Source organism: Molossus molossus, unplaced genomic scaffold, assembly GCF_014108415.1.
Source record: "Molossus molossus isolate mMolMol1 unplaced genomic scaffold, mMolMol1.p scaffold_m16_p_1, whole genome shotgun sequence".
NCBI lineage: Eukaryota > Metazoa > Chordata > Mammalia > Chiroptera > Molossidae > Molossus > Molossus molossus.
This window is the reverse complement of record NW_023425344.1, coordinates 120,272,361-120,293,356: the sequence shown is the minus strand read 5'-3', so window position 1 is coordinate 120,293,356 and position 20,996 is coordinate 120,272,361. Positions and strand designations below refer to the sequence as shown.

Below are 20,996 nucleotides of genomic sequence, written 5' to 3'. Positions count from 1 at the left end.
TACTATGCAGTTCCACAAAATCTCCAGGGGCTATGATAATCAGGCTTATGGGGCATAATTTAAAAATAGATTATTTAAAAATTATGTGTGTAAGGCCCTCACTGGTGTGGCTCAGTTGGTTGGAGCATTGTCCCGTACACCAAAAGGTCGTGGGTTCAATTCCTAGTCAAGGCACACACCTAGGTTGCTGGTTCAGTTTCTGGTTTGGGCTCGAATGAAAGGCAACCAATTGATGTTTCTCTCTCCCTCTCCCTCTCCCTCTCCCTCTCCCTCTCCCTCTCCCTCTCCCTCTCCCTCTCCCTCTCCCTCTCTCTTTCACCCTTTCACTCTCTTAAAAAATGATATGTGTCAGGAATGTTACCCAAATTACATCCTAGGGCTGCCTCGGTGGCCACTCACTGGCCCCCACAGGCCTCACATGTGGCAGCTGGCCCAGGCTCAAAGTCTTTTGCCACCACGTGTGCCAGACAAGGTTTCACATGGGGCCTGCGGCCTGCTTCCTGATCTCAACCAAAATGTCACTAGTGGGTATCTGACTTGGGGAGCCCAAGTCATCTGTCTGCATTCCAGTTGCAAGGGGTTCTGGGAAAGTGAATTTGAAAAATTATTTGTTAGAAAAAGATGATTTTTCTTTTTGGCATGTTTACTGCAGTAAATTATATTTCATAAAATGCAAATACCACAAGTTTATACCTCAGGTGAATTTTTACATATGTAAACACAGAGCAAAAGACAACATTTCTAGCACCTCAGAAAGAAAGTTCTCTCATGCCCTCTCCCAGTCATTCCCTCTTGAGAGAACCACTTCTAACACCATAAATTCATTTCACCAATTCTTGAACTTCGTCAGAATGGAATCCAACATGTCAACATAGGAAACACCCAAACTTGTAGAGAATTTTAATAAACATTTATTTGAGCCAAGCAGAGGATACACCCGAAAACAAGATCTCAACAGACTGAGAAAAAATGGCTCTCAGAATGACAATTTGCAGCTTCTTTTATGCATTTAGAATTAAGGAGGAAGTGTAAGAAAGAATACGTGGAGGTGGGAGGAAGCAGGCGGGGGTTGGGTTACAGGCTGTCCTTACACTTCCACAGAGTGTAACCTGGATGCACAGAAACAGAACAAGACTTGCTTAAGGCAAAGGTAAATCTTTTACTAAGAAGTAACAGGCTTGGGGTGAGACTACTCCCTGCCCAATTAGGTACTTATGATCAGATCACCGTGTGAGGTTACATCCATAGAACCTTTTGTCATCTACAATTAATATTTACTCTTTTATGTCTGGCTTCTTTCACTCAGCTTTAAAAATTCAGGAGATTGTAATTTTTCTTGTTTGTCCTTTTCCTCAGTGTTCTGCAATGAGAAAATATGACTGTAATTTACTTTTGTTTCATAGTTAGTAGTTAGTATCTTTAAAAATAAAAATAATAGCAATACCTGCCAATTACAGTGTTTTCAGAAAATAGTATTTTTTCTTTTTCTTTTTTTGCAAACAGAGAAAGTAGAACTTTAAAAATCAGGAAACTATAGAAAAAAGAACAACAACAACAACAAAAACCAAAGCAAAACCAGACAACTATACAAAAACAGTTTACATATATATAAAACAGGGTTCACAACTGTATGCTGCCCCAAAGGTGCAAGATGCCTCCAACCTCCTCTCAGGCCCCTCATTACTGTCCCCAAGCCCAAGCTGTTGGCAGGTCCTGATGGAGGTCTGCCAGTAGCTGGGTCCCACTGTAGCGGCCAGCAGGAGGCCCAGCAGAGGAAAAGCATAAACCTGTCCCATTTCAAGGGTCTGCTGGGCTGGCACTGAGGATAGAGACCGAAGGGTCTCCTTGTGCTTTGGGAAGCCTCTCTGGCTGCGGAAATTCCAGACTGAGCCTTGGTACCTCAGTCTGGGAGGGGCTGTGTGTGGGCAGGAGCCAACCAGAGGGGAAGGAGAGCAGTCCACTGCTTTGTCAGCTTCTCTCTTAACCTTGAGCTGGTGAATATAAGCTGGGCCCCAGAGGCCCAGGGCCAGAGTCTTTTGTCAGGCCCTTGCCGTAGGAGTCAGAACAGTGGCAATCGTGGGAACAGCATGCTGGTTAGGGGACTTTCTCTGCGCTCAGTCCTGGTCAAAGGCTGCCAGCCCCTCTTGAGTGCCCCGCAGGAGGGGCCGGGGAGTCCCAGGGTATCCACTGGAGAGGGAGCCCGAATCTCCACTCGTGTGCCTCGCCCTTTCAGTGAGATCCCCTCCCCTGGTGACAACGGCTGGCTAAACCTATACCACTTCTGGAGGGAGAAGGGCTCACAGAATTTCCACTATCACCAAGTCCAGAACTTCCAGAAGTATGGTCCCATTTACAGGTAAGCCTGGGAGAGGGAGGGGCTGGTGGGATGGGGAGGGAGAGGGGCCTGGACAGCCTTGCTGGGGTCCCCCTTCCCAAATTGTCTGCTACCCTATTGCAGGCTCTTGCCTACCTTCTGACTTTGTTTCTGGTGATGCCTGGTGATGGTGGCAGGAGAATGGATAAGGCTTCGCAGATAGTGGGTTCAGTTCCCAGCCTCAACCCTTCCCAGGTCTTACACCCTTTGAAACTTTGTGGGAGTGGGTGAGAGAATGGTAAGAAAACAAGCCCGATTAAATGGTTAACTGCCTCCCTACATCCATTTTCCTCAGGACCCCTTGGAAGGTAAGTTTATCAACCCCATTGTCAGAAGAGACTAAAACTCAAGAGAGGTTAGAATTCTTTTTTTTTGTTGTTGAAATTTTACAGTTTTTTTTTTTTTTTTTATTGAGGTTAGAATTCTTATCCTGATCACCCAGCTAGATTCCTGTCCTGTTAGGATGCTGGCCTCCCTTCATCCCTGTGCATCTCTGGAGCAGCTGATTTTGTCCCTCCTGCTTGGCCTGGCTAGAGTCCCTCTTCCCCAAGCATCTGTCTTGCTTCCAGCCAGGAGGCAAGGACTTTGGTCTTTTGGCCTCTGAGCACTGCAACACACACCCCCACCCCCTGTGAGTGGGGGTGGGGTGGGGGAACAGGTGCCTGAGGGCTGCCCCTGGTGGCAGGCCTTGCTTGTTCTGGTTTAGCAGTTTCAAAGGTGGAACACCTTTAGGCCATGCCTGGGTTCTTTTCTTAGAGCATAGTTGAGGAGGACAGGAGGTGGTGTAGGTGATTTTTGAGACAGGGAGAGAACATCAGGAGGGACACTGTGCATTTTACTTTGAGTGACGGGGAAAGGGCATCATAGGATGCACTGGCTGGCTGGGTGAAGCTGGAGCCCAGGCTTGTTCGCATAGGGGTCCGGCTGCTCACTGAACAAGATCACTTCCTCCCTCTACCACAACCCATTCTGAAGTCTAAAGAGCCTTTCTCACAGTGGCTAAGGCCGGGAGGCCCTAGGCTGAGTGCCAGGCTTGGGAGAAGGGCACTCCTGAGCCGTCTTCTCTCTCTCCTGAGCTGGCAGTGCCTCTGCCCCAACCTCAGGTCAGGGTGATGCCGCTATTCCCTCTTCCTGTGCCCGGGCAGGGACTCTTGATCAAGCCCCTTTCTGTTTTCTGAGTCACTTTTATCTGAGTCTCGCAGCATGTGCTTGAAGTTGGTGCTATAATCTCCATTTTACTGATGGGGAAACTGAGGCCCCGGGATAAGTGTCTTGCCAAGGCCACGTATCAGGGTACAGCTAGTGCTGGGACTCCAGCTGTCTGATTTCCAGTTCAGTGTCTCTGTTATGTTCTAACATAGAGCCTCAAAATGATGAACTAACTTCTGAATAAACGTGAGAAATTTAAAATACAATTTTTGTAGTTTTTTTTCTTTCTTTAATTGAATTTATTGGGGCCACATTGATTAATAAAATTATATAGGTTTCATGTGTATAATTTATCATCTATATGTTATATTGTGTATTCACCACCCCAAGTCAAGTTTCCTTCCATTTATGCCCCCTTTACCCTCTTGTACCTCCCCCAACTCCTGTAGTTTTGTTCTTTCTTTCTTTCTTTCTTTCTTTCTTTCTTTCTTTCTTTCTTTCTTTCTTTCTTCCTTCCTTCCTTCCTTCCTTCCTTCCTTCCTTCCTTCCTTCCTTCCTCACCTGAGGATACTTTTTATTTATCATTAGATAGAGTGGGAGGGAGGGAGGGAGAGAGAGACAGAGAGAAACATCGATGTGATAGAGCCTCATCAGCTGGTTGCCTCCCGCATGACCCCAACCAGGGCCGGGGACAAACCACAACTGAGGTACATGCCCTTGGTCAAAATCGAACCCGCAACTCATTGGTCTGTGGGCCGACACTCTAACTGTTGAGACAAACCAGCCAGGGTTCTAGCTTTTTCTTATACAAAGGCTGTTCTTGTTCATATTTATAGAATAATTTGGAAAATATAAACAAGGACACATAAAAATTGAAATCAGATACAATTTCAATTTTGATAATATGTATTTAGCATTAGGAATGTAAATGTTCTATACGCTTGGCGTATTAGGACGATGTGGTGGTATCCCACAGCAATATATCGAAGACTTTGTTCCTCTTTTCTCTCTTTAAAATAGTTTAAAAAGACAGTATCATAATTCATAATATGGATAAACTACATATTTTTAGCCAGTTCTTCAAAGTGGACTCGAGTTTTTTTTGCTATTAGACAAGATGCCGTGGTGAACCTCCTCATCCATTAGGCATCATTGTCCTGTGTCAGATCATTGCCTTGGGCTAAATTCCCAGAAGCAGAATTGATAATAATAATAGCTGTTCAAGGACTTTGCTGAGCCAGGTTGGGGCTATGGAGCTAGTGGTGTGAGGACAAAAGGTAGCTGGAAAAACACTGAGGGGATTGTCTGGGAGACTTGGGAAGTAGGCCCAGGGTTTATAGGCCCCTGGTTAAAGCTGAATTCTCTCCCTCTCCCCTATGTCCCATCTCTCTCCTCCCTCTCTTTTCATCACTGAAAGTGGAAGGGGGGAGGGAGGAAGAGGGGCAGAGAGGAAGTGGGAAGGGAGGGAGAGAGAGAGAACTCAGCTTGTACCTGTATGTATTTCTAATATTTTGCCTTAAAATATATCTTGAATTAACTTTCTTATGTAAAAGGCAGATGCACACACACACACACACACACACACACACACAGGCAGGTGCACACACACCACACACACAAAGGCAGATGCACACACAGCACACACACAAAGGCAGGTGCACACCCACACACACAAAGGCAGGTGCACACACACCACACAGACAAAGGCAGATGCATACACAGCACACACACAAAGGCAGATGCACACGCACCACACACACAAAGGCAGATGCACACCCACCACACAGACAAAGGCAGATGCATACACAGCACACACACAAAGGCAGATGCACACGCACCACACACACAAAAGCAGATGCACACGCACCACACACACAAAGGCAGATGCAAGTGAGGAGTGGGATTTTCTGTGGTTTCCCAACAGTTATATGTAATTAATTAATTAATCCTCCCCTGAGGATATGTTTTTTATTGATTTTAGAGAGAGAGAACATCTATGTGAGAGAAACAATAGAGACTGCTTGCAAAGTTCTTCGTGAGGTACATCTTTTTTTCCCTTTATTTTTAGAGACAGAGGAAGGGAGAAGGAGAGAGAGAAACATTGATGAGAGAGAACATCGATTGGCTGCCTCCTGCATGCCCCCCACTGGGGATTGGTTCCACAACCTGGGCATGTGCCCCAACCAGGAATCCAACCGGCGACCTCTTGGTGGATGAGTTGATGCTCAACCACTGAACCACACCAACCAGGCGTGAGGTACATCTTAAGGATGAAAAATATATTCTCGGGAAAAGTAACTTCACTGATCTCAGATTCCTAACTGGGCAGGTGTGGCTGGTTAGTCACACCTCTTTTTACTTCTTTAGTAAAAGGTTTATCCTTGTCTTAAGCAAGCCCTGTTCATTGTTTCTGTGCATGTAGGTTAACACACCTTTGAAACGCCTCTTTCAAATCCCTCTTTCTAAAGTCGACCACCCTCAAGAGAGCACATAATATTGTTAACTATCCTGTAGTCCAATCCCCACCCCGCCTTCTCCCACCTTCATGTAATCTTCCTTACTCCCCTCCTTAATTTTAAATGTATAAAAGGAACTGCAAAACTGTTTATTTCTGGAAATTTGAGATCTTCCTTGCAATTGTCCTCAGTTTTGACCCAAATAAACTCTTATAAAATTCTCTACAGTTTTAGATGTTTCTTATGTCAACAATCTGTACCTGGGTAAGTGTTTTTTTGTTTTTGTTTTTAAAATTTTATGAGAGAGAGAGAGAGAGAGAGAGAGAGAGAGAGAGAGAGAGATATCATTTGATTCTTGTATATGTCCTGACTGGGGAGACTGGGGATTTAACATGTAACCTTGGCGTATTAGGACGATGCTCTAACAAACTGAGCTGACCAGCCAGGGCCAGTGTTGTTTTAATAGAGACAAAGTGCTTTGTCAGGCCTATGACTTTTGGAGGCAGGGTGACAACTCCTAGAATTTTAATCCTAGGGCCTAGGAAGGATTGACTGGCCAGTGTATGATGTGGTTACAGATGAGCCCCGCCCCTGTCTGGATTGCACAAGATCTACATGGCTCTCCTTGAATCCTTACACCACAGCCCTTCTCCTTCCCTCCAGGGAGAAGCTTGGCAACATGGAGTCAGTTTTTATCATTGATCCTGAAGACGTGGCCCTTCTCTTTAAGTTTGAGGGCTCCACCCCAGAACGATACTGCATCCCGCCTTGGGTAGCCTATCACCAGCATTACCAGCGACCCATCGGAGTCCTGTTCAAGTGAGTCCTGGGACATCTCCCAGGGGTTGCAGGGAGATGATGAGCAGAAGCGGGAAAGAGGGGCTGGGCCACGCTTGCTCTGTCTTGTCTGGCTGGAAACTCTAGGCACATCCCTGTCATCTTCCTGCTCCATAAAACAGATGGCAGAGATGTTGAACTGCTTTGCCAGACATCAGGGAAATGGTCAGGCTGAAGATCTGAATGAGTAAAGACTTTTCGAGGTTCTCATTTTTTGGTTCATTTATTAAGTCTGATCTTATTGAGAACATACTATGTGCCAGACCTTGTGTCAGGCTCTGGGAGTTCAGTGACTTGTAGGGCAGGGCCCCACCCATGAGTCCCTCACATCTAAGAAGGCAGTGAAACACAGGACAAACCGGTGTATTTAGTGTAGTGGTACCATTTTCCACCAAATTGCTCATCACAAATGTAAAATGTGACCATGAGGATACAGAGCAACTAGAACTTTCCCAGATTCCTGGTGGGATGAAAACCAGAGCCAGCACCTTGAACATGATTGTGCATGATCTGCATTGAATACGCACAATCTGGTGATGCAGCTGGTCTACTCTCTGGGATATAATCTAAAGAACATGCCTGCGGGGGAAGGTACTAGAATGCTGGCAGCAGTGCCATTCATAAGCACAAACCCAGGAGACCACCTAAATGCTCAACAGAAGTATAAATGAGTGAGTGGTAGCATATGGCACTCAAAATGAACAAACTCCATGACCTCCAACAGTATAGATGATACTGAGTGAAAAAAGCAAATCCCCCAAGGCATGACAAGAAAGTATGTTATAGAAATATATGTAGATTAGGTAAAACTATACCCAAAAGAAAGCAGAGGAATCAGGTTGGTGGTCCTCTTAGTTGGGGAGGACCAGATGGACACATGTAAGATACCGTGATGTTCCTTGTTTTCCTATTGGGTGGTGAATTTATAATACCATTATTGTAAACAAACAAAGCCTCCAAAGTAGAAAGAGGGCTTTCCATGGATCTATTTTCAAGAGTGGGCCATAAGCTGAGGTTTATCACTAACTCAATTCTGGACCCATGAGAGTCCCCACCAAAGTGAGTAATGGGACATGCTAGGGGTGCAGGAGAGGTTGGTCAATTGTATGTGTGGGGGTCAGAGAGGGTGACATACAGGGGCCCTTGAAAGGCAGGAGGTGAGCAACAGCCAGGGGAAAGAGGAAGTGATGGGGAAGGCGTACCTGCAGTCTAGGCAAAAACTAGGGAACTTGAAAGAAAAATGTAAAGGCTCTGAGACTCCCAGTTCCTGGCTTGCAGGCAGCAAGGGGGCCATGGTCAGGTTTTGTTTTCTTTCATCCACTTTCTTCCTGTCTCTTCCCTCAGGCCCAGAAGAAGCAGGGAGCTGGCGGGAGGCAGAGGGTGTTGGGAGGAGTGAGGGCTGGTGGCCTGAGTGCTGGACTCTGAGCTGTGGCTCGGCCTCCCGGGAGAGCCCAGTCAGCCTCCTCCGTGTGCACCAAGCCTGGGGTTTGTGACCATGAGTCCTGTGTTTCCACAGGAAGTCAGCAGCCTGGAAGAAAGACCGGCTGGCCCTGAACCAGGAGGTGATGAGTCCAGATGCCATGAAGAACTTCATCCCCCTGCTGGACACAGTGTCCCAGGACTTCGTCAGCATCCTGCACAGGCGCATCAAGCAGCAGGGATCCGGAAAGTTTTCAGGGGACATCAGTGATGACCTGTTTCGCTTTGCCTTCGAGTGTAAGGGGCTGGGAGAACCCAGCATCCCACCTTGAGACCTAGCCAGCATAGACCATGCAGAAGTATTGGAATTGGCTTTTGGGGTGGGCTGATGAACACACCCTCTGCCACCAGCTATCCAGGGGGAGTGGACACTCTTATCTAGCATTCATGCTATGGGGCAAGGGTCTCCAAAATGTAGGTCCCCATCATCATTCCCCTCCAAAGCCAGAATGTGACACAGCTCTCTATTCTGTGAATCTCTCTCTCCTGGGACATAGACCTTTGAGGTCCGGAAGGGGAAGGAAGGACTGGGTGGTTAATCTGAATTGGGATCAGGGATGTGTAGGAATTATCCCGATGGGGTAAGGAGGTTGGGCAGTCTAGGCAGAGGCACCAGATCATGTAAAGGCCCTGTGGCATGATGGGGATCATGTGATCACTGTAGGAGATCTGGGATGCCCAGAGTTTGATATAAAATCAGCATTCAAATTCCTGACCCCCTAGGTGGGAAAGATGGGGTTGTTGTGACTTCTTAGGTCCAGCCAGAGTAGGTCCTGAATGTCCAATTACCAGAGCATTATGTCTTCTAGTCTTCCATCTGGCTTGTTTCAGGAAGTGTTTAGCCAGTTTGGTCAATTACAGATGAGGAATCGTTCTTCCCAGGAGGAAAGCCCAGAGGCTGCCTGGGGTGCTGGTGGAAGGGTGGGTGGAACAGTTTCATCCTAGCCTGAGTCCATTCCCAGCTCTGCTGGAAACTGCTTCCCACCCAAGGAGACCCTTTTCAGGGTATTCTGCTTGCTCCTCTGAAGGACCTGAGTGGTTGCCATAAGGCCAGTTTTTCTCAGCCCTGAAATTTCAGCTCCCTAAGCCTCGGGCTTTCACTTTTTTAGTGACGGACACTGAGGTTGGATGCAGGAGAGCCTGTGTGTTGGCAGGGGTAGGTGGGCGGGGGTTCCTGGGAACTGAGGCTCCTCAGCTTGTGCCTATTCCTGCAGCCATCACCAACGTCATATTTGGGGAGCGTTTGGGGATGTTGGAGGAGATTGTGGACCCCGAGGCCCAGCGGTTCATTGATGCCGTTTACCAGATGTTCCAAACCAGTGTGCCCATGCTCATGCTCCCCCCAGGCCTGTTTCGTCTGTTCAGGACCAAGACATGGCGGGACCATGTGGCTGCATGGGATGTGATTTTCAGTAAAGGTGAGGATTCCTCTGGCTATACCCTAGGCAGCTCAGTCTGGGAGCCAGGAGAGCCTTCAGGGGGTCGGAAACCCAGGCCTGGGTGGACACACACACACACACACACACACACCTAGAAGCCCCAAGCCTCAGCCTGCCTCTTTGTCCCAAGTAATGTCAGTGGGCACTGACTTGCCATGTAGGAAACTCACCCTCTGGTGGGCAGGGGTGAGCATCAGGGAGGTCCCAGAAACCCTGGAAATGATGATTTGAAGGCTAGCTGTTGGGGATGATCAGCTTTTATGGAGAAAAGATCTAAGGCATCCATCATATTCTTCCAAGGAGCCTGTGATTTCCAACATGGGTTAAGGACCAGTGTTTTAGAACCAGCTGTGCTAAGGGACAGACTGGGACTTGGGTGAAAGAGATTAGTCAAGTAGGGTGGAGAAGGCTGATTGGAGTGTGATGATGATGTGAGAGGAGTGAAATCCCACCTCTGCTCCTGACAACCATCTAACCTCGGGCGTCGCTACCCTCTGTGGGCATCTGTTTCGTTATTTGTAAAATGGTGATGATATCACTTACCTCATAGGTCTATGGTCAAGAATTAAACAAAGACACAGATAGGAAGGACTTAGCAGATAGTATGTGCTCAGTAAAATGACAGCCTAGAAAGTGGAGGGCTCCAGAACCCCCAAGGCCTTGGTACCACCACTCACCAAGGGTCCATTCCTTCATTCCTGCCTATAGAGGACCTCACTCTTTTTCTCCCTCCTATGTGTCCTCAGCTGAAAACTACACCCAGAACTTCTACTTGGACCTGAGACAGAAAAGAGACTTCAGTAATTACCCGGGTGTCCTCTACCGCCTCCTGGGAAATAAGAAGCTGCTGTTCGAGGACGTCAAGGCCAACGTTACGGAGATGTTGGCAGGGGGTGTGGACACGGTGAGGTGACTGTAGGGACACACTTCCTGTGCCCCCATGTCCCTTCCCCACCAGTTTACCTCATCTGAAACCCTGCCCATGTGGGGTAGATCTCCTTCTCCTGACTCCATTTCCTAAATACTCATTTCCTAGGAGGCTGAGGCTAAGTCAGTTGCCCATGGACCTTCCCTCGAGGCTGATCCAACGTTTGTTTTTAACCTATGAGAAGGGATGGGTAGGCATAGGTGGCGAGCCCAGGTCCTGCATGGAGTCTTTAAAGGAGAAGTCCTTTAGTCACAGGTGGGGGACACAACTCATTGGATTCAGAAAGGCAGGCAGGACCTCAGAAAAGCTGGGAGACAATGGCATTTGCCTTGGGCTCTGCCTTCCAGGGTCTTTCTGTTGTGTTCCATCCTCCCCAGTGGTGCCCCTGATGCCTGAAGGCATCTTTTGTGGTATCTTCTCAGGCCCTCTCAGGCAGCACAATACCCCAGAAAGTTATCTTTTTGAACTCAAAACCTGTCTTCCTGTGTGCCATTCCCTTCTCTAATATCTTAACACTTTCTCATGCTAATGTGATAGAGAGGGTTAAATACTCAGTGTTGATTGGTTGTTAGCTATGATTCAGGCACTGAGACCATAAAGATGAACACAACAGACCCCAAATATTTCAAATGGCTCAGAGAGGAGGAATGCATTTGTTTGCCGGGGCTGTCACATAAAGTCCCACACACAGGGTGGCCTAAACAGCAGACATGCATTGTTCTCACAGTCCTGGAGCTAGAAATCCAAGATCAAGGTGTCAGCAGGGCTGGTGCCCCTCTTCTCCCTTATGTCTTCACACAGCCCTCCCTCTGGTATGTCTGCATCCTGATCTCTTCTCATAGGGACCCCGGTCCTATTAGATTGGGGTCTACCCAGTGACCCCATTTTACCTTATCTTTAAGCAACTTGCTTCCAAATACAGTCCCATTGTGAGGTACTGGGGTTAGCACCTCAACATATAAATTTGGGGGTGCACAGTTCAGCTCGTGACCAGGAGACAGCATGTGCACAGATGATCACATGCCACGTGATGCGGCTTGTTGAGTAGGCGTGGACTGGTACCGACAATACTGAGACGAAGCCCCAGGAGGGAGAGAACACTCCATAGAGGAGCTAAAATTCAACTTGTGTCTTGAAGTATGTGTCAAAGTCCCCTGGGTGAATAAGGCTATTTCCTAGGTATCTTATTTATATTGTGCTCTAAAGAGGACGTTCAGTCAGTGTGACAAGCAGCAGATGGAGCCTTTGAGTTTATTTTAAACCTAGTTCTTGTCAAGTTATTTAGAAGGGATCGCCAAAAACTGCTCACCTGAGCCCGTGCAGCTACTGCTGTTAGGTAATGCTCACCGAGCATGCAGCGGGCAGTGCTTCGCTGCTCACGGTATTACTTCATTTAGCGTCCACAGACAAAACTATGAGGTATATTACTATTATCTCCCCCTTCAGATAAGAAAATTGGGGCACAGAGAGGTTAAGTAACTTAGTTAAGGTCACACAGCTAGTAACTTAATTGACCACCTTAATAAACAAGTATTTCCTGAGTAGCCACACCATCTGGCCTTGGACATAGTGAGACAAATGCACGGATTTCATTCAAGCCTTGAAGGAGTACAGACTGGCTTCCTAAGCTGGGATGGGAAGTCTAGGAAGAGGAAAGAGCCAGAGGAAGACTTCTGGGCTTCAGGAGCTGCGTGTAGCAGCTAGAGCGCATGTGTGAGAGAGGTGGTGGTGAGGCTGGGGACAGTGGGCAGGTGTTGGGGGGCCCTGTACTTGATCTGGGGGATCTGGGGAGTCAGGCAAGGATTTCAAACTGGGAAGTGGCTGGATGGCACATTTTCGTGACTGATCCTGTCGGGAGGAAGAAGGAGAGTGTTCCAAGCTCTTGGACAAAAATGTGATTCTTGGTAAGTATGTGCAACAGCCCATGCCCTAACCTTCGGAGGGAGGGCTGCACCAACCTGCCACAGAGGTGTGTGGGCTTGTGGGGCTTGAAGAAGGTTACTCATACCTCCAGGGAAGGGCTAAAGGGTCATGACTCCAGCTAATGATGAGATTAGCACGTTCACCTCAGTATACACCACATGGACAGGAGCCAGGGTGGTGGTTCTGGTTTCATTTTCTGAGCCTTCTTTCCCACTTTGCTGCTATAGGCACATGCTAAGGTTTAGGGAAGTTCTTCAGGGGAGGGGGTTGCTTGTTTAACCAGTATTTCAAAAGGAATGACATTCAGTCAAGGGATAACGTTACAGAAGGGGCTTTGGCCTCCAGAGGGCTCTGGGGTCCTTTGGAAGAAGGCATTGGTTGTGTGGATGCCCTCTACTGTTTGGGGAGCTGGTGGGCTCTGGTGACATGAAGAACAAGGGTAGGGACAAGTGCTGCCCCAAACATTCCTGCCTGGGCTGGAGGAAGCCTCTGGGACATTTGCCTTTTGAATTGGACTTTGCTTTTGTAGATGATAGTCTCTGGATACTGGGATGAGGCTGGGGAGAGGTTCTTGGAAATGAAAATTTAGCCTGGGTCTAGGTGTCTCAGGAGTGACAGGCCCTCCTGGTCTTCTGCGCCCCCATCCTCCCTGCCAGACGTCCATGACACTGCAGTGGCACCTGTATGAGATGGCGCGCAGCCTGCGGATGCAGGAGATGCTGCGGGAGGAGGTTCTGGCTGCCCGGCGCCAGGCTGGGGAAGACATGAGCAGGATGCTGCAGTTGGTCCCTATTCTAAAAGCTAGCATCAAGGAGACACTGAGGCAAGCCCACACCCACCCTTGCCTGCTCGGGCTCCCAGTCCTGGGCAGGGCCAGCATGGTGCCTGGGGACAGGGTTACAAAGATGGACCGGTGGTGATTGGTAGCAGGATTCGAGAAGTCTGGGGGGACAGCTGGGACTGGGAGGAGAGAACAGAGTCCTGGTCCTGCCTCCAGACTCTTTCGGGATGCTGACACTGGGCCTGAGATGCCATGCTGGGTGGGGGGTTTGTCCTAGCCTCAGGGCATTAGCTTCTGAATGCCTTCCTCTGGCAGACTCCACCCCATCTCCGTGACCCTGCAGAGATACCTTGCAAATGACTTGGTTCTTCAAAATTACATGATTCCTGCCAAGGTAGGTACAGCAGGGCCGCAGGCCCTGCCAGTCAGACAGAATTTGGGGGCTGACTGCAGTTGCATACAGATGGGGGCTTCTGTCTGTCTTCTTGGAGCTGGCTGGTGGGTCCTTGGCAACCTCATGAGCTACCTGGGTCTTGGGGGGGGGTGCTTTGGTGCTGACAAAAGGGCAGGACAATCCCTTGGGCCATCCCTGGCCTACTGGCTTCACTCATGCCCCTTTGATGGGCGAAGTTCAGGGAGGGATGGTGTCTTGTTCAAGGCCACACAGTGGGCAGTGTCTGCTGGACAGCTGGGCAGCCGGGCTGGGGAATGGGAGCGGGGAAGCTGGGCTATGCTCCTGGCTATGAGGAGGTGAGGCCTACTTAAGGCCTCTGCTCACCTGGTCCCCAGACATTGGTGCAGGTGGCCGTCTATGCCATGGGCCAAGACCCCACCTTCTTCCTCAATCCGGAAAAATTTGACCCCACCCGATGGCTGGATAAAAACAAGGACCTCATCCACTTCCGGAACCTGGGCTTTGGTTGGGGCATTCGGCAGTGTGTGGGCCGACGGATCGCTGAGCTTGAGATGACCCTCTTCCTCATCCATGTGAGTCTGGCCAGGGGACCTCTGAGCACCCTGGGTTGGCTTTGGCCTTAATGAAAGTTCAGTCCTCCTACTCCCATCTCTGTTCAGAGCCCACCCCACAATTTCTGCTGCCTCATCTTTTGGGCTCATCCACTTGTCACCCATTGGTCTGTCCCCCCCCCCCCCCTAGTGGTGATGGGATGGGCATGGGCTGGGATAAGGTTTTGTAGAAACTAAAGTAAAAGCCTGAATCAAGGGGACAGCACTAGTGGTGTGTTTTCAGGCATCGAGCAGGATTAAGTAGGAGCTGGTGTGGACTTCTTTGAGCTCCCAAATCACATTCACAGGCACTGCCTGCAGGTGAATGGGCCTGGCCCAGGGGAGATGGATCCTTCCCACCTGTCCCCTGAGCCCACCACTCTTTCTCAGATTCTGGAGAATTTCAGAGTTGAAATCCAACATCTTAATGACGTGGGTACCACATTCAACCTCATTCTGATGCCCGACCAGCCCATCTTCTTCACCTTCCGGCCCTTCACCCAGAACCCGCCCAAAGCATGAACTGAGAGAGTGGTGTGAAAGGAGAGCCCAAGGGACAGGCGGGGCCCAACGGGGTGTCATCAGTCTCAGCCGCTGGTCCCCACTCCTGCTCCTTTCTGCCCCAGCTCAGTGGAGGTACTCCTCTTCCCCCACCTCTTCCCCCAGCCCATGAAGGCAATAAAGGTCTGAACTGTGTGAAGTGTTTTCATTTCCGTCTGGCCCCTAAAGTATCCATCATTCCTGTGGAGACGCTCTCTGACCTGGATCAACAGTTGGATCTGAGCACAAATGGGCAGCCATACCTGGAGCCATTTCTGCAGGGATGCACCCACCTGCAGCAGCTCAGGAGCCAGCAGGATCAAGCCTCCTGCTGCCTGGGGCCAGGGTGAGGCAGAGCAGATGGAGGGCTATTGCTCCTGTGCTAGGGCCAGCAGGCAGAGGGACTGAGGACCTGGCAGAGCTCTGCTGAGAGAACAAAGCAACCCGGGAGGTGTAGGCCAGCCTTGACTTCCAGGGCAAGCTCACCTATCAGAGGTGTGGCTTGCACAGTGACTGTACTGCTTGGCTGAACTTTGGGTAGGAGCTCCAGGTGGGTCATGAGGACTTTCTGCCAAGGTCCAGCCAGAGTCTTGGGCACGGCCAGGGTTGAGGCCTGTGGGTGAGGGCTGGTATGAGGTGGCTGAGGCTGGGGATGAACGGCCAGTGTGTTTTCTTTGCCCCACCTGACCCTTCTCTGGGCTTCCCCAGGCCTCACCTTCCTGCTCCAGGGGGACATGCCCACTTGTCCCTGGGCAGTAGGCAAGGAGATTACAGCAGAGTCTTTGGTCCATTATTTGAACTGCCTGACACTGGTCCCAATTTTGGCCCTCTTCACCCTCCTCTGAGTTCCATACTCCCGACCTGAAACAGGTGCCTGATCCTTCCTGTCTCTCCAACCAGCCACGTCTAAGCCCTGCTGGCAGACAGAGGAGCTAGTCCTGCTTAGGACAGCAGCCAGTTAGTTTGAAGTCCTCTACCAGGATTTGCAGGTTCTGAATCCACTGTTGGAGCCTTTCTGCTTTTCCCCATCACAATCCTCTTCCTTTTCTTTCTCTTTCCTTCCTTTCTTTTCTCCTGTCGAGTCATCTTTGACTCAGAAATGTTAGAGCTGGAAAGGGCCTTACCATCAGAGAGGTCAAGCTCTGCATGGGATAGATGGGGAAACCGAAGCCTGGAGAGGTTGCTCGAGTCACCCAAGATCATACAGCATGCTCATAGCTAGAACCCAGGTCTCCTCTCTGTGCAGGACTCCTTCCTTTAGTCCCATCTGCTTTCCTGTCTCTGGCTACATTGATGGGGTGTTTTACACTAACATGTAACTGATTGCCACAGGCAGGCTTCAAGTTTTTCCATTCCCAAGAGACAGATAAACCAAACTTGAAAGAAGGAATTTTAGTTATGGTAGATGTTTGGGGGGCAGGTAGAAAGTCCCAGCCTCCCTCACATCTTCCAACAGAGCTGGCCTCTGGCGGTCTCGCTTCTTCCAGAGGTCTGGAAGGAGCTTGTCTCCTTGGTTCTTGCTTTGGAAGGACTTTTCTCCCCTCCCTCCTGGGTCCACTATGGCCTTTGGCTCTCTAGAGATGGGAGGCAGGAGTCTGTTGGGCTGCAGCAGAGGGCCCAGGCCCAGAACGGGGTCTGGGAAGAGGAAGCTGGGCACTCCGAGGCTGCCCTGCTCCAGGAAAGAGGCAAATACTCACTGACTTACAGCATTTAATAGTCATTTTTAGGGGGTGGGGACAAAATACCCCAGCACACAATGAGGGAGCTGCTCCAGTACCCAGGTCTGCTGGGACTCACACCTGTTGGAACTCAGATCTGCTGGAGTTTGAGGGCTTGATGACTTCAGTCTCTGAGCTGGGCATCAAGGGGTCCAGATTTGAGGGTTGCTTATAGTCCTTGGTGTGCGTTGAGGGATTCTGTGTTGTGCAAAGCAAGATGAGGTGAGTTTGCCCTTGTCCTGAGTGGTAGGAGGCCCATTCAAATGCATCTTGCCTAACAAGTCATGTCTTAGAGGGCCATTATTTCTGCAAGATGTCCAAACCCATTCAACCACAGTAGGTCGTATCCAATTTCTCCAAGAGTCCCCAGGGCCCAGCAGGTGAATTTTCTGTCAGTGCCCCCGTCTGTTTCAGACCTGGTCAGGGCTTGGAACTGAGCTGAGTACTGATGGCTCTAGAGCAGGAGCAATCAGGGGTTTTGCTTTGGGGGCTGGGTGGCCTAGGCTGAGCTTGAGGGACAGTTGTGAGCAGGTCTATTTGTTTTTAGGAAACTGGCCATGTTTCTCTCTGGCAACCTGCTCCCATCCTTGGCAGTTCTGCAGCACTGCAACTGCTCAAGAAGGGCATGCTCAAGGGACAGTCTTAGGCACTATGGAGTTGGGTGGCAGCCACATGAGCAAATCCAGTCCTACAGTACAGCCAGCACCAGAACATTTGAGGAGTGCACGAGTGGACGACACTTCAGCCACAGCCATCTCCCTTTTGATTCTCAACAGCACCATGGGGGATGGGTAGTGCTGGCAGGGTTTTCTATTCCCCTTAGACAGGTGAAGAGTTGAGACAAGGCAAGGGCTTCTGCTGGCAATGGAATAGAAGCTGAGCCTAGGTCCTCTGAATTCCAGCCAGGGAGCTGGCCCTCTGGACAGATTTTCTCAGGCCCAGTGACTCGAGGTAGAAGTTGCCAGCCCCACCACCTGAGCCACAGAGAGCTCTTCCAGAGGGACTACTCACGGGCAGGTCTGTGTTGTTGGAGTTTGAGGGGTGGCCCAAGTCGTCCTCTTGCTCCTGCAGCTGTGTGGCCAAGTCCTGCTTCTTTCGTCCCCAGCGTTGAGCTAAGTCCTCTAACTACCACCATGGAGAAGGACAGATGGGGAACCTCTAGGTAGCAGAGCCCATTCTTGAGACCTGAGACAACCTGATCTTGAGTCTACTCTCTGGGCAGAAAGCAAAACTCTGGGCAATGTGAGCTTGCTACTTTCCCAAGACACCTCACGGTGGCAGAGCTGGGTGGAGAGGGGCCAAGTGATAGTCTGACTAAGACACAGATTGATCTTCTTTAAGTTCCAACATCATACTGAGCCCTGACCCTGAGTTCACACTGATCCTTGACTGTAGTCATAGACTGAGCCCTGATCCTGCTCACACACGGAGCCCCGACCCTGCTCACACGCTGAGCCCCGACCCTGCTCGCACGCTGAGCCCCGACCCTGCTCACACGGAGCCCCGACCCTGCTCGCACGCTGAGCCCCGACCCTGCTCACACGCGGAGCCCCGACCCTGCTCGCACGCTGAGCCCCGACCCTGCTCGCACGCTGAGCCCCGACCCTGCTCACACGGAGCCCCGACCCTGCTCGCATGCTGAGCCCCGACCCTGCTCACACGCGGAGCCCCGACCTTGCTCGCACGCTGAGCCCCGACCCTGCTCGCACGCTGAGCCCCGACCCTGCTCACACGGAGCCCCGACCCTGCTCACACGGAGCCCCGACCCTGCTCACACGGAGCCCCGACCCTGCTCACACGCTGAGCCCCGACCCTGCTCACACGCTGAGCCCCGACCCTGCTCACACGGAGCCCCGACTCTGCTCACATGGAGCCCCGACCCTGCTCACACGCTGAGCCCCGACCCTGCTCACACGGAGCCCCGACCCTGCTCACACGGAGCCCCGACCCTGCTCGCATGCTGAGCCCCGACCCTGCTCGCACGGAGCCCCGACCCTGCTCGCACATGGAGCCCCGACCCTGCTCACACGCTGAGCCCCGACCCTGCTCACACGGAGCCCCGACCCTGCTCGCACGCTGAGCCCCGACCCTGCTCACACGGAGCCCCGACCCTGCTCGCATGCTGAGCCCCGACCCTGCTCACACGGAGCCCCGACCCTGCTCGCACACGGAGCTCCGACCCTGCTCACATGCTGAGCCCCGACCCTGCTCGCATGCTGAGCCCCGACCCTGGTTATGGGCCAAGTGGTGAGCCTGCCCAGTCTGACCAACCTCTTTGCCTTACCTACCTGGCTTTCCAGAGACAGGATCCGGCTCTGAGCCTGTTCCAGCTTAGCTAGGAGGTTAATCTTGTCTGAAGTGTTGGCAAGAAGATCCTGTGGGCAAAGCAGAAACTCACACATGGGCCCAGCTGGGGACTGTGGCAGCGTGAGCTCAGGAGGCCAGGAGATGCTAATGGAGGAACCAAATGGGTTTGAGTTCCAAACAGCTCTGATGTAGAGCCTCAGACCCAGGGCTGAAGTCTCTTCCTGAAGTTCAGACCTGGCATGGCATGTTCTTTTTTTCACAGCTGTTCTCCCCACAGATTTTGGATATATATTTTTTGCACATCAATTTTATTATCATTATTATTTTTAAAATTCTCACCTGAAGATATGTATTTTATTGATTTGAGAGAGAGAGAGAGAGAGATAATCAATCGAATGCCTCCTTTACAAGCCCTGACTGGGGATCGAACCTGCAATCTAGGTATGTGCCCTGACTGGGAATTGAACCCATTACTTTTTGGTGCACAGAATGATGCCCCAACCGAGTCACCCGACCAGGGCTGCACATCAATTTTTAAATGTAAAATGCATAAGGGCGCGCCACTTGGTGCATACAAAGGGATCTTGAACTGGGCGTCTTTTTGTGGTGAGGAATCTGTTTGTGAAGCACGCACTCCCTGTCCCCGGCCCTTACCTGGATGTCCATGCATTAGGTGTGCTTTCAAACAGAACTCACCTCCTCTGAGTCCTGGGAGGAAGACAAAAACTCTCTTGTGCCCTGGGCCATCTCTCTTCTGTAATTCAAAGGTCCTGTCTTTGGGTTTGCATAAAGCAGGGCATCTATAGCAGCCTTAGAAGTGGGGTGGGGTGAGGGCATATCTGGGTGCTGGGCACAAAACCTGTGTGGGCAAGGTTTCTATGCACTTGGAGTGACCTGGGCCATCTGTCTCGTGAAGCCTCTCTGCCAGGTCTCATGCTCCCAACTCCCCACGGTCCATCTGGGATAGGGGAAAAGGGCTCTCCAAGGTTGTACCGGTCCCAGGAAATGCTTCAGACTGGAGTTTCTGAGAGGTCTGTGTGGAGTCCAAAAGCAGGCTTACCACGTGGCAAAAGGAGTCAGGGGTCACGGCCATTTAGGGGCTTCAATTCTCCCATGATGCTAGATAAGGGTTGAGGGGAAACTTTCAGACAATGTATGTTCCCCTAGGAGAAGGAGCAAGGCCCGAGGCTGCCACTCAATGTGCCGAGGCAGGCACATTGGAGACCCTGGGAAGCTCGTTCCTGGTCTTGATCTTTAACTTGGACTGTGTTGACTGATGGCCGGCCACCTGACTGACCTGTGCGGCAGAGCCAGGCCTCGCCTGTGCTAGTGGTTCTTACCGGCAGGGCCTGCTGCTGCAGAATGATGGGGGCCGACTGGTGGTGGCTCTTATCCAGCTCTGCTCGCAGCCTCGAGTTTTCTGCCAGCAGCACTGAGTAAAGGTCAAAAGGCAGGTTCTCTCCTGTAGGACCCTGGGGAAGTCCAGAGGCTGAGAGCTTGGGGAAGGCTGTGAAATGGCCACAGGTGTTCATGAGATGGGCTATCCTGTCTCCATGTCCCCGGTCTGATCTGCTGCAGCATTTTGCTCCATTTTGCCCTCCCTGTGCTCCCAACACTGCCAGTGGGATTCACACTCCTCAGGCCATTATTGTCAACTCTTCAGAATCTGATCCCACCTCTCGCTCAAACCACTCCCCTGCCATTTGCCCTGGGTCTACAGCAGCTCTTCACCCCTGTCTTTCCTCCACTTCTCTGCTCTTGGCATGGTCACTTCCTGGGCCTTTGCCCTGGCTGATTCTCCTCCTGAAGCTGCCTTCTTGTTTCTCATCCCAGTCTTGGGTGACCTCAGGGTTCCTGAAAGGTGAGCGCTACTTTCATTGTTTACTAGGCTTTCAGAAATCCCTGCCCCCCAACCGGGTGCCACCAGCCCCAGGCAGTAAAGGCTGAGTGCTGGCTAGGCACACAGGGGTCTCTGGTGAGGCTGCATAGACAGGCTCAGGGAAACTCACTTGGGCTGGCCTGATAGGGTGTGAACTGGTTCTCTCCTGCTCACCAGCGCC

At 50.8% G+C, this 20,996-nt stretch overlaps 2 protein-coding genes across 2 annotated transcripts in view; one reads left to right on the top strand and one right to left on the bottom strand.

Moving 5' to 3' along the window:
- Positions 1–2,087: 2,087 nt before the first annotated feature.
- Positions 2,088–14,893, top strand: LOC118641290 (cholesterol side-chain cleavage enzyme, mitochondrial). Its single transcript, XM_036278384.1, has 9 exons — positions 2,088–2,356; positions 6,643–6,798; positions 8,333–8,532; positions 9,510–9,713; positions 10,481–10,638; positions 13,242–13,408; positions 13,682–13,760; positions 14,156–14,353; positions 14,762–14,893. The coding sequence occupies exons 1-9, from the start codon at positions 2,088–2,090 to the stop codon at positions 14,891–14,893; spliced, it is 1,563 nt and encodes a 520-aa protein (XP_036134277.1).
- A 386-nt stretch (positions 14,894–15,279) lies between these two features.
- The window catches only part of CCDC33 (coiled-coil domain containing 33), a 120,823-nt gene continuing 115,106 nt past the window's right edge, over positions 15,280–20,996 (bottom strand). The window contains 7 exon segments of the mRNA XM_036272295.1: positions 15,280–15,293; positions 15,398–15,524; positions 16,356–16,580; positions 16,711–16,827; positions 17,641–17,754; positions 18,918–19,004; positions 20,277–20,443. Of these exon segments, the coding sequence (XP_036128188.1) occupies positions 15,280–15,293; positions 15,398–15,524; positions 16,356–16,580; positions 16,711–16,827; positions 17,641–17,754; positions 18,918–19,004; positions 20,277–20,443 (851 nt within the window).